Source organism: Lytechinus variegatus, chromosome 2 (assembly GCF_018143015.1).
Source record: "Lytechinus variegatus isolate NC3 chromosome 2, Lvar_3.0, whole genome shotgun sequence".
Taxonomy (NCBI): Eukaryota; Metazoa; Echinodermata; class Echinoidea; order Temnopleuroida; family Toxopneustidae; genus Lytechinus; species Lytechinus variegatus.
The window spans coordinates 18,550,382-18,563,474 of NC_054741.1; the positions used below are offsets into that span (position 1 = coordinate 18,550,382).

General features: G+C 37.9%; 1 protein-coding gene across 5 annotated transcripts in view; it reads left to right on the forward strand.

Annotated features, from left to right (window-relative positions):
- The first annotated feature begins 1,384 nt into the window (after positions 1 to 1,384).
- Positions 1,385 to 13,093, forward strand: part of LOC121407491 (probable Na(+)/H(+) antiporter nhx-9) — a 62,242-nt gene continuing 50,533 nt past the window's right edge. For 2 of the 5 annotated variants that reach the window (XM_041598600.1, XM_041598597.1), the window contains exon 1: positions 1,387 to 1,882. In XM_041598600.1, coding sequence (XP_041454534.1) covers positions 1,618 to 1,882 — 265 coding nt within the window. In that variant the 5' untranslated portion in view covers positions 1,387 to 1,617. Of the gene's footprint in view, positions 1,883 to 13,093 lie in introns of all 5 variants that reach the window. The other 3 variants (XM_041598596.1, XM_041598598.1, XM_041598599.1) reach the window with 3 other exon arrangements.

Below are 13,093 nucleotides of genomic sequence, written 5' to 3' on the forward strand. Positions count from 1 at the left end.
ACATAATGCAAACAACAGCAACAACAACTGAATCAGAGAGAGGGAGAGGGGGGGGATGAATTGTTGGAGGATACATTAATACAGGGGGATCGCCCATTCAGGTATTAGCTAAACTGTTTCACTGAAATAATGAGAAAAAATAGAAGACATAACTTTTTTTTTTTACTCTTCCAACTTTTGATGTGACAATTTTTATTGTTCTATTTGCCTTATTAATTTCAGCCTGATGTTTCACTTTTCGTAAATGGATTTGACAAAGTTCACCTCTTGGTGTTGTAAAACCTAAAATGGCATCAGTGTTGGGATTTCGTTAAAGAGATTAAAATTATCCATTCTTAATTCATCAAATCATCAATATTGGTTCCCTTTTCAATATTATTAGTCCAAAAAGTGCAGTTAGTAATGATAGAAATAAAAATAAGAAGGAAGAGGAGAAGAAGAACTGAAGAAAAAGAAGAGAAGAAGAAGAAAGGCACAAGAAAAGAAGAAGAGGAGGAAGAAGAATATGAGAAGATGAAGAAGGAGGAGGATAAAGACATAAAGAAAAGTAAGAAGTAGAAGAAGAAGGAGAATTTGTAATAAAAAAAGTTTTTTGTGCATGTACTTAAAATCAACCAAAAATTGAGGTGTCGTTTTTTTCTCCTGCAATTCTTATTATAGTCAGTAAAGAGAAGAGTTCTTAAAATCGTAGGGTTAGTTAAAAAAACAACAAGAAAGACATGCTCTGGGTCATTTCAGTTGGGGTAGTAGGGTCGAATAAGACACGAAGAATTAGAAAATCAATTTACTCCCAGTTAAAATGATTTTTTAATGGATTTGTTATCAAAGACCAACTGAATGAAATTGGATGCAAAGAAATCAAAGACGGTGCGACAATGATAGGGGATCGGGGGGGGGGGGGGGGGGAGATGCTAGCCTCTCATTTTGACATTCTTTCCCTTTTCTTTTCTTTTCTTGCTCTTTTTCTTCTTCACTACTTGAAAACTCATATAGAGGGCTGGTTGTCCCTCTTCTCTCGCATAGCACCACCCCCCCAGTGGAACACTAAATTTTCAAATTAGTGGGCAATATTTCTATTTATCATACACTTGGGCTGCTCACAAAATTGAATCGCCCTATTGGCGGATTTATTATTTAGGGAGGGGGTATAGCTAGGACTGGAATCGGAGTGACCCTCGCCCCTGGATCCTTGAAGACCCTACGGTCAGTGAGTGCCCTTTTTCTATAAAAGAAAGTCACACTGAATGGAACAGTTTCCTGAAATGGTTCGTTCCTCAGTCAAACATATCAAATAAATTGAAATCCATGAATTGTTATGCAACATTATGAGAGAAGAGAGCTTGCTCTGCTGATAAGCCATGTCCAGCTAGCAGCTCAGCTGTGCAGTGGACCGGATGCAATATATGGGTGCGAGCTCGCGTTATGTTTCGCACTGTTTGGTGAATTTTCATCCCTAGTTCCGGGTTGCAAAGTGGGGAAGATGCAGTTTCGAAACCAACTCATTAATTGCAAGCAAAACTAGCTCGCATTATTACAGATCATCGAGACAGGGAAAGTTGTGACAGTAGCGTTCACACATCTTCGCCATTCTTCGTCTGTCTGTCAATTAATTTGAAGATGGATCGTTTTAGCTTATTTCAAAGAGGGAAAGTGATTGCCCTGCTGCTCTCCATCGCCCTCCTGCCAGCGGCCTGGGCCGTTGGTCCCGGCGGAGATATCATCGAAGAAGGGTGTGAGGAGTTCGTGGCTCACCATAGTGCAGAATATAATGAATCGAATGAGGAACCAGAATCGTATGAAATATTGTCAGTCAATTTCCTGGAGGTGGTCACACCCCTGGTTCTTAGTTTCTGGATCTTGGTTGCTGCTGTCGCTAAAGTCCGTAAGTTTCACTCCAACCAACATCGTTTATTACTTTTTACTCCACTCCAAAGTCACTTCAGTCTTCACCAACTATTGAGTTAGTGAAAATTAATGTGTGTATTCGAACCTCACGTGCAAATATGCATAGTGTGAGTGAGAAGGCGGGGGGGGGGGGGGGGGATACTAACAAGTTCATAATCTAAATTGGGCCTCCTGGAAATGATATGTTGATAAAATTAGATTTGATCCATCATCTATGTTAAAAAGAGTAACATTGTCAGAAAGATAAGTAGAAATTCAATCACATGAGTAAGAAAAATAAGTGTAATAACTGCAATTAGAAGTCTGATGAAGTTAGAAGTTTGGTGGTAAATTTTTCCCAATCTCCTAGAGAGAATGCCATTCCTAACCTTAATGACTGCTCTGCAGGTACACCTCGAATTATAATTACAATCAAGTTTTACTCAAATACTTGAAGCTAAATCTTGCTATTCATGAATTCACGTGTGTTTACAGAACAACTTCACTTGCTCGTTATTTCTGATATTAAAGAGAACATTAAACACTTAAAAATTCTTTGGCTTTCGAGCTTGTATTTTGATATTTGAATCAGAAGGAATCCTATGAATTGCGTAAGCTCTGCATTTTCTTATCTTTTCGTCCTGTGTGGTGTGTGTGATCTAATCTGTGTATGTAGTGGGTAAGGCTTTTGAGATACAGTGAATTCAAACAAATTCAAATACAGTGACTCATGCTAAATAATGATGAACATCATACACCATTCATGTGTACACATCAAATATGCTGGCTTCCACAGTGCATTATTCACACAGAGCTCTGCTGAAAAAAAAAGATAGGTCTGTAGTTCAGATTTGAAAGTCTCAAGGTTCTTTAGTATGTACAGATATAGGTTAGAGAGAGAATTCCAAAGCCATCTGGGCAACCAAAGAGAGACCGAGAGCTCTGTCCCTTTATGTTTTTATGAAGGTACTATACTAGGTAATTTAATATTCCAGCACAATAAAGCTATTTTGATTTGTTTGTTTATTTGTTGTCTACAAATTGTCTAATACATGTACCGACATGTCTAATCGCCAACATAGACCGGTAATATGAAGTCAGGCCTGCCGCCCTGGGCTGGACATATGCTCATTAAACCATACATGTACGCTTTTGTGGAACTGTTCAAATCCTACTCCCTCAGCTGCATCATTTGGTAAAATTTGAATTTGTCACTCATTAAGTGATTAATTTGCACATATTGTCAAAGATATTAGTGTTAATTAATCAGAATTGTTAGCATCTGCAACAACAAGAATTATCCCCAAGAGAGGGAAGCAGGTACGTCATTTACAGTACTTCCAATCTGAAAGTGATCTACGGGGATGACATATCTCCCAGAAATAAGCCAGTTCGTAGTTCCTTTCTGCGCATGATCAGAAGAAGGTCATTTGTACTAAAGTGACATGGTGCTTTAAAATCTAATGAGATAAGCGCCAACTTTGATGTCTTGATTATTCATGTATTCTTTTGAATTGTCGTTTTCATTTACATCCACAAAAAACAACAATGCTTCCACGAATGACTGGTATTTCACAGTTTGTCAAGTACATTGTGCAACATGCTAAGATATGAATTCAAAGTAGGAATGCAACAAATACCTTCATTAAGTGTTCATTGGTGTGCTATTCTAGTCACCTGGTCTATTCAATTTCTTCATCCTGCTATGTAAGGCAAGCTTACGTAATATCTTGCTTTGAAATCTGCCTATCATGATGAAAGAAATGAAAGGTCATTTGACCAAAATTGCCTGTGAAGTAACTACGAACTGGTCTATTCTGGATACTGTGCAGCAACAAATGGAAGAGGGTCGCCCCCCCCCCCCCCCGGGCCCTGACAAGAGTATATTTATATACTGTTATATACAGGGCTCAGGGGGGGGGAGGGGGCTACCCATTTTATGACCAAATGACCCTACCCCCCTCCCTGACAAACTAGTTTAAAGCAATGCTACAAAATAAGCAGGAGGTCTATCAAAACAGTTAAAACATTAAAGTAACTTAATATTAAGTAATTTGTCTGTAAATGGTGACGAAGAAGAGTGTTGGCTTCGGATGAAGCATTAAGCATTACACCTCTTCACCATATCAAATTTACCTTATGTTGAACTGCCTCAATCAAAAGAATCCCAGTTAAATTACGAGAACTTTTTTAAGGCTAAATAAAATACCCATTAATTATTCCTGCATTCACACCGCCCCGAAACATACCCTTCGGGGAAAGTTCCTGAAGTTACAAGCATGTGCAGTATGGTCTGATAAGCAGGCAAGGTTCGAGATTCAAAATCACTATCTCAGCAGCTACCCACGGCACCTGCACCCAACTACACGCTGGGCTAAATGTTCCTGTAAATTGCTTTCACATTGCCAAAATACATGCGACCTTGAAAAAATCCCCGGGGAAAGTTCTCATAATTTTAACAAGTTCGTACTATTTAGTGGGTATTTTCTTTCGTGGAGATTACGCTAATTTGCTGTCACATTGCCAATTTTACCTGGTATTTTCTGATCGGGGTAAATTTCCCGATCAGAAATTACCTGGAACTGACAAACTTTGAGGTGGTCTGAAACCACCTTTTGACTCCATGTTTGAATGTAGCGTTCAATAGTATGGCACTTAATCATACAGATCTAAAATCCATTTTTACAGTTTGCAAGTTAGCTTGATGATTGAGTGCTGTAGATACAGTATGGTTTTATTTCACAAAATATCCTAATATTTAAGGAATGTATTGTCAAGATGAAGATGGATACGCAAAATAGATTACTAAATTGTGTCTTTACTTTAAAATAATCTCAGGAGTATTCTGATTGAGTTGATGAAAAAATTGGCATGATCAGAAATTGGGAATTAAAGGTATTGTTTAACTTTGTGAGCAGCCAATTTAAAAAATTCTCAAACCAAGATGGAAAATGTATTAGAACTACATGTAATAAACCCTGAAAACAACCATTATTGAGAATGAAATAAGCTAAAACTACAAGGCAAACCCTGATTTTGTAAATAGGCGTCTTATACCCTTTTCATAAACCTATCCTCCAATTAGCTGCCTAAGAGTAATGCGGATAATTCAATAAAAATTGCGTTCATAAACTCCGAAAATAAGCCGCATTATTTTTACGAGCGCCCGTCCTGAAAAAGGCGGATAATCGCCATGACAACTGGACACGCCCCCTCGATGCGGTTGTGTTGGAAAAGGGTGACCTTGTGACCACACCATGGCAATTATCCGCATTATTTGGAAATGCGCTCATAAACTCAAAATTTTATCCCGATGCCGCTATTATGCGGATAGCCAGCATCAGAGTAATGCGGATAACTCTTGTCCTCCAATTTTACGACCAAATTATGCTGCTATTAGCCGCCTAATTCATTTTAATTGGGTTTATGAAAGGGGTATTATAGAAACCTAAATAGTACACATAAGTGTATGGGATGAAATTAAGATGGTGTTTCCGGTCACTTAATATTTCAATTTTTGAAGCACTAAATAATGATTTTTGAACGAAGTTTTTTCTTGGCTTCATTTTTGTAACATATCACAGACACAGGTGACAAGTGTGACCTTCTAGCTCAGATTTTTAAAAAGTCAAACCAATGTTAACCTATCACTTTAAAGCCTGTGTATAGCTTTGGTAAAGGGTCAATAATGTGATTGATAATCGAATATCATCTAATATGACAGTCTTACTGAAGCGTAGAGACCGTTAGATATTTTTCCAACTGCACTTCTCTGAGAAAATTTCAAATATTCAAATCTTGGATATATAGCGCCCTCTCTTGGCTATGCTTGTTTTAAATTAAAGAAATGGGCATTCAAGCACTTATCTTATAAATTTAGTGATTAGATATCCAAAAGTTACAGACAAAGAACATATCTTGAAAGTTTCAGCCCATTCCATGATTTGGAATAGGATTTAATTGAAAGACAAAAACACACAGATATTTTAATTTGATCGGGTGACCCGATCAAGTTAAATTTCCATGTAAAATCGCAAAATTTATCCTGTAAAACACATTTTCATTTCATATCCTCCACATCATAACTGTTATAGGGCATATTCCATTCATATTAGCTAGCAATGAATTGGAATAGTAAGTGATAGGTGCATTTTGGTGGATTTACCAAAACTATACACAAGCTTTAACTTTGGCTGATGAGGACAGGCCTAGTGAACTAGTAAAGTGCCCCATGTGATTATCAAGGATATTTCAATTAGTGACTGTATATATAACAAGTGTATTTCCATATTGTATTGTCTTGTTATCCACATCCTGTATTTCATTACCATTGTGTATGTAATTTATTCAATGTACATGTATCTATTACATTTGAAGTGGTTGATTTATACAGTCTAGGGAAATAAGATTGATCTAATATAGCTGGTTGTTTATTTGCTGAAAGTGTGCACAATCCATCCTCATTCCTTTCTTTTCTTATATCCATTTTCAGAATTGAGAAAGGGTCCATTTGACATTTTTTTAAATAGGAGTGTTTTATAGTAGCATTCTATCCTTGTTTTGACGTAAAATAGGGGTGTAAATTGTGAAAAATTTCCATGTAATTGACCTCAGAAGGGGGTCATTGTTTTTACCGACATATGCATCCATTCCAGAGACTGCCAGGACAATGAGTTGATAAACAGATTTTTTAAAAGAACATGAATATAAAGCTGTTTTGCAACTCTTTTGAACATGAACTTTTACCACCTACATGTACACCCATTTCCAGTTTTTGAAAGAAAATATCTTGGCCAGTGTTCATACAGCCACAATGTTGGCCTTATGTGTCTCCTTGTCCATGGTTAAAATGGTGCAATACAGACTGCTGTGAACTGTAAAGTGTCATATTGTAAAACATATTTAGGAAAGTTGATGAATCTAGTCATTTACAGAATATGTATAAACTTGGTAGGGTCCTGGGAACAATTTGAAATACAGGGGTGCTGAATAAATGTGATTTTGGTCCAAAAAAAAATGACAAGCAAAACAAAACAAAGAGATATTCACTCCAAAATGAAGGTGATTTTGGTCTGAAAAAATTGGTCAAGCACATATGTAGGTTTCGCTAATTCGCTTCCCAGCGCCATGAAACTTGTGCCGTGTTTACACATTGACTCGGCTCGGGGGTTGAACACGAGAGCCGTGCTCAACACGGCAATTTTATGCTGTGTAAACGCGATCAGAGTGATCCGCGAGCCGTGTCGGACACGGCTTTATCGATCCTACAAAATCGAAGGTTTCAACCCGCGACCCGAGTCAGACTCGGCAATTTTTTCGTGTGTAAACAGAAAGCTGTGTCGAACTCTCTTGACCTAGGTCACTGCGCTCGCTTTCACTTTTGGCATTGTTGTTGTTCGCACGGACAAGATTCGATTCTGGCGGTGAATTTCCCGCCTTTAATTTGCGACGTCATAATTCTTCTTCCGTTCGAGATCCGCGAGCCGTGTTGAACTCGCCTTTTCATATGTACGTATGAACGCGATCTCTGATCCCTTCTTCGCAGTCTTCAACCCGGCTCGCGGATTCAACACGCGAGCCGAGTCAATGTGTAAACACGGTATTGGAGATATTGATCATAGGAGAATACGTCTTCTCACTTGACATGCAGTCAGATGAGCCCCAGACTTTCTTTCAATCAGTGAATAACCAAGGCCTCTTGATTAGGGTAGATTGGAATACATGGAATGTGGTCATAGACAAGTTAATTTATTATTCTGTATGTCATCACTTATACTAGACCTTCCATACTCTTTTGCAAAACTCCTTGTGTAATTAATAATAAACCATATTGCATTATTATATCAAGAGACTATTAATTTTACTCATGTCAACAAGTGAAAGAGATATGTGTGACTTGATATATGATCATAGCATCCTCAAGGGAAAAAAATACTTGAGTACTGTTATATTTCCTGAATGTCGTGAACAACACAAAATATAACAAATATTCTTACCTTTGTAATGATATAAAATTTGCATTCGGTGGAGGAGACATTCTTTCAATGGGTTGAGCACTCATACATCTCATGCTGAGTATACATAATTTAGTACTGTAGCACTCATCAGCTTTCATTCGCTAACTGCATGCAAAGTGTTCCATTTATTATGATTGGTGTTACCAGGGATGTGAGAGGGCTCTCAGGTCCCTGGTCTTACTTAGGATGTGTTTATGCTTCCATTACGAGGACAGAATCAGCGATTTCAAACGTCGATTCAAAATGCCGATCGTAAACGCGGTTCTGGGAGTGCTGTTTATGCTTAACTTTTCAGAGCAAATCATGATCTCCAGCTGGTTTCGCATTGTAAAGCGAGGTCAAATTTGGCGCGCCTTTTTTCGAAAGTTTATTTTTCTGATTGTTGTTATTACGTGGAGATAACATGGAGCAATACGACTGTATTTACCCTCGGATTTTCATCTCACCTGAAGCATGTACCAAATGACGTCATTTAAACACGTTTACGATCGTGGTTCTGTTTATACTTCCCCAGAAAGCCTGATTCTGGTCAAACAATGTTTACAAACGCACCTTTTTGTGAGTTTACGATCGGCGTTTTGAAACGTTTAAATGAAAGTAAGCATGGACGGAACCGTGTTTTGGACTAATCACGTTTGGAAACGCTGATTCTGGCCTGAAAAGTTGAAGCATAAACATGGCCTTAGTTTAACAAATGCTAATGTACAGTACATTAGGTCTCCCTCTCACATCCCTGGTGCATCTCTACAAGAATAAAATGAGGTCAGAGTTCAAACTTTGTCTGCCTTTAGTCTGATGAAGAAGAGATGCAAACAGAAGCTCACTTTAGCTGATCCATCTTAGGTACATTCAGACCTACTCGCCATTTACCCTGATCTACCATGATCAGAAAAGACCAGATGTTGTTGCCATTGTAAAAGCAAATTACTCATGATATTCCTGAAAGAAAACACCCGCTAAAACGTACATGTAGGTACTCGTCAAAATTATGAGAACTTCCACAGGGATTTTTACGAGATTGCTGGTAGGCCTATTCTTGCAGTTTGAAATTCAAATCACAAGTACCTTCTCAATCTAGCAAGTAGTTTGGCAAGGGTGGCGTGGGGGATTTGAATCGTACATCTCGCCTGCTAAATCAGACCTCACTACGCATGCTCATAATTTTAGGTGGTTTCCGACCGCCTCGAAGTCGACAGTTCCAGGTATTTTCTGATCGGGATGTTTGCTCTGTTCTACCCTGATCAGAAAATACCAGGTAATTTGGGAAGTTTGAAAGCAATTTATGAGGATAAATATCCCCAAAAGAAAATTCCTTCTAAGACCCCTTTCATAAACCCAATTACTATGAATTAGGCGGCTAATAGCAGCATAATTTGGTCGTAAAATTGGAGGACAAGAGTTATCCGCATTACTCTGATGCTGCTATTATCCGCATAATAGCGGCATCGGGATAAAATTTTGAGTTTATGAACGCATTTCCAAATAATGCGGATAATTGCCATGGTGCGGTCACAAGGTCACCCTTTTCCAACACAACCACATCGGAGGGGGCGTGTCCAGTTGTCATGGCGATTATCCGCCTTTTTCAGGACGGGCGCTCGTAAAAATAATGCGGCTTAATTTCGGAGTTTATGAACGCAATTTTTATTGAATTATCCGCATTACTCTTAGGCGGCTAATTGGAGGATAGGTTTATGAAAAGGGTATAAGTCACCAGTCAAATTTTTAAAAACTCTTTTTTGCGGGGATTTTTCCAAGGTCCCAGGTATTTTGGCAGTGTGAAAGCAAATAACAGGGCCTTTCTTAGCCCAGCTTGAAGTTGGATGTGGGCGCCGTGGGTGGCTGCTGAGCCAGTGATTTTGAATCTCGTGCCTTGCCTGCTTATCAGACCATACTGCACTTGCTCGTAACTTCAAGAACCTAAAGGTATGTTTCGGGCGGTGTTAATGCCAGAATGATTATTGGGCATTTTTGAGCCTGAAGAATTACTTGTAAGTTAAGAGGGATCCTTTTGATTGAGGTGGTTTGAAACCAACTTTTGAGAGCTTTCCCCTTAATAAGGGTCTGCTTAAGGTCTGTGCAATGGACAACCATGTCATTCTGATGGAAGACAGCAACAGCGCTAAAGTGTAATACCATACCTCCAAGATCAGGGCCCCCGTTGCATAAAAGTTACCATTTTGGTAACTTTGCCATCTGATGGTAACTTGTATGGAATCCTTGATTTTGATTGGCTGTTGATCAGCATTACCATGGTAGTTAATACCATTGGATGGCAAAGTTACCATAAGAGTAACTTCATGCAACGGGGGCCAAGATCAGTGAATCAAACTCCCACTTCCCTGATCAGATCCTGCTGTAGTGTGCATTTACACAGGAAGCAGGAAACTGTATACTGCTACATCATCCTTCCGAAATGAGGAAATGTTTGGATGAAATAAAAAAATTAGGTCACTTAATGTATTGTACCAAGGAGCTTGATTGTACATTATGCATTTGACAATGTGAAAGCATGAAATGGGGCATGAATAAATCAAATTAAAGATGAAGTCCATCATTAAAAAAATAAAGTTTTGTGCAAGATTATGAGAGGAGGTAATCATTAAAAGTTTCAGGAAACTCTAAAGCTCTCTAGTGTTTCATAAAGCTCTTAGTAAAGTAATGCATAACTTTATGCATGACTGGAACAAGTTCTTTGGTGCTAAGTGAGGTACATGCATGTTTGATTCATCTACTGTTTAGCACAAGAAAGGTTCACCAGTCAAATTCATTAGCAGTTTAATTGAGCAGCACACAGTGTTGTGAAAACTTCTGATTACTAATGATAGGGGGAAAATGGTGATTCAATTCAGAACTTCTTCATGTTCATATTAAGAAATTGAAGTATTTCATATTCATATTTAGAATACAATACAAATAGTTTGTGTCTCTCGTTGTTATTATATGAGCTGTGTTGTGCATTAAAATGAAAAAGCAGAATGTTTAGAATGTTAAATATTTATCCTTTTTTTGTTTTACATCCGATTTTGATGATCATTTGATTTTTCCTTTTCATGTACATATAAATGAACTTGTCGCAGAGATGAACACGACTTTTATGATGGATTTCTCCTTTAAGGATAGTCTTTCATTCGGGGAGAAGATAGTCTTTGGTTTCTAAAGGGAGCCCCTAATGAAACTGATCAAGTATATAGTCTCACATGGTTTGCCTGGCATAAAAAGATACTTTATATGAGCTTGTGTAATATTCCTTTGTTATTTTTGAGTGGATGCTAGTTAAAAAAATATTGAATGTCTGAAAAAAATGAAGTATTATAAATGTAACCATTCCTGTTTCCTTCTTGCATAATATTGAATGTGCTTCATTGTTTATGGCATATTTAGAAGTTAAACCATGTACCTATAACATTCCCCCATCCAATTTAACCAGGTGAATGTCTTGATCTTTTTTTAAATAGAAGTTTTCATTTCTGTTTGATGTTCCCCGAGAATTTCTAAAGAGTTCTCTGCCAAAAGAGTTCTCTGCCACACGGGTCGTGTGGTCCAGTGGTTAGAGCATTGGACTCATAATCGCAAGGTTGTGAGTTCGAATCCCAACTCTGCCATTGTCTCCACTTTGATAAAAAGGCCCAAGAGTGATATCTGTCGTCTATTACGTCAGCCACTATGACTGATTAATCTAGACGTAAAGTGTTTCCAAGGTAAAATTGGTTATATACCAGCTTGGCGTTTACCAGCAAAAAATGCTGTCCTGCCGAGTTCCTACGGGAGTTACTACAAACAGAAATATGCTGTGGTAAGTAGAGTTGGAAAATTTTCATTTGGGAATGGTATCTAGGGGCCGAGAGTTGCCTTGGTATGTTAATGGCACAAAGGAATTCCCAAATTGGTATCATGGAATGGACAGGTTCTGTATTATGCTGTGGTGTTGCTGTTTTGGGGATAAGAAACTATGTACCTTCAACATTACATGTAGTTGTAAAGTACACCTGTACCTGATTGAATTAGTTTTATTGTATAATCTATGCAACTTTTTAAAGTATAAATTTCGTAATATCTAGATTGAAGAATTTTATCAGTTGTAATTTAAAACTTCAAGCTACTTTCATTAGATTATCAAAACTATAGAAAGCACCTTTAATGTTGATCAGCTATCAGATATATTTGGTTGTAACGTTCTGAAAGTAATGAAATCAGCGAGAATTGTATTTTTCTGTGGGGAAACTGTTTATACACAGATTTTCTTTGACTTCTGCATTAATAGATAGTATTATTGTAAAAATTATACAACAAGCTACCAGCAGCTCTGGATTTATCATCGCGTGCCAGGATTTACTAAAAATGTATTCAATATTTCAACAAGGTATACTCATATTTTCTCAGGATTTAATCAGGAATTCCTCTGGATTTGATAACTCAGGATTTACTCAACGTTTATTCAATAGATACTTGAGTATTTCTCAGGATTGACCAAGGACTTACTCCAGATTCATACAGGCCATACAGGATTGTTGCTGGTATATAAATGTAGTACATCTTTTTTGCTCCTGTGTAAATTGGATATAAGCTGATTACATTTTGCTCGTCAGAATTTTCATGGTGATTTTTTTTAATGCCTCTGAATCCCAATAGGTAGTTACAAGATAGTCTGCAGGCACAGACCCTGCTTGGAACTTTGATCAACAAGTGTGTCTCCAAGCAAAGACTAGCACATACAAAACTTGCTGTGAGGGCCTTCAATACACAAGGCATGAGTAGGCTGCAATTCAGACCCTTTACTCGAGTAAAGGGGTTTGCCCAGCAGACTGGTTACAAGAAGCATGCTGTTTTCAAGTCTTCAGTCCGTCTGTCTCATTTTTCTTTTTACAGTCACAATAATAAACAGAAGGGCCATGGGGGGGGGGGGGGATGGTTGGACTCTGCAACCTCAAATGTAATTAATTTTTCTTAATTGAAGAACAGATACATTTATAATCTTGAGTGAAATCTGAATATCTATTTGCCTAGTGAGTATGCTATTTATTGTGACCCTTGTATCTTTTATATGTTGTGCCAATGTTGGCTGTATGTTTCCTGTTAACTTTGTCAATATTTGTTTAGATTATGGACGGAACATAGGGGGTTGGTGGGGCAACGGTCCTATGCCTTCCCCAAGAAAAAAATCAGGGACATTCAGAAGTCAATCCCATTTA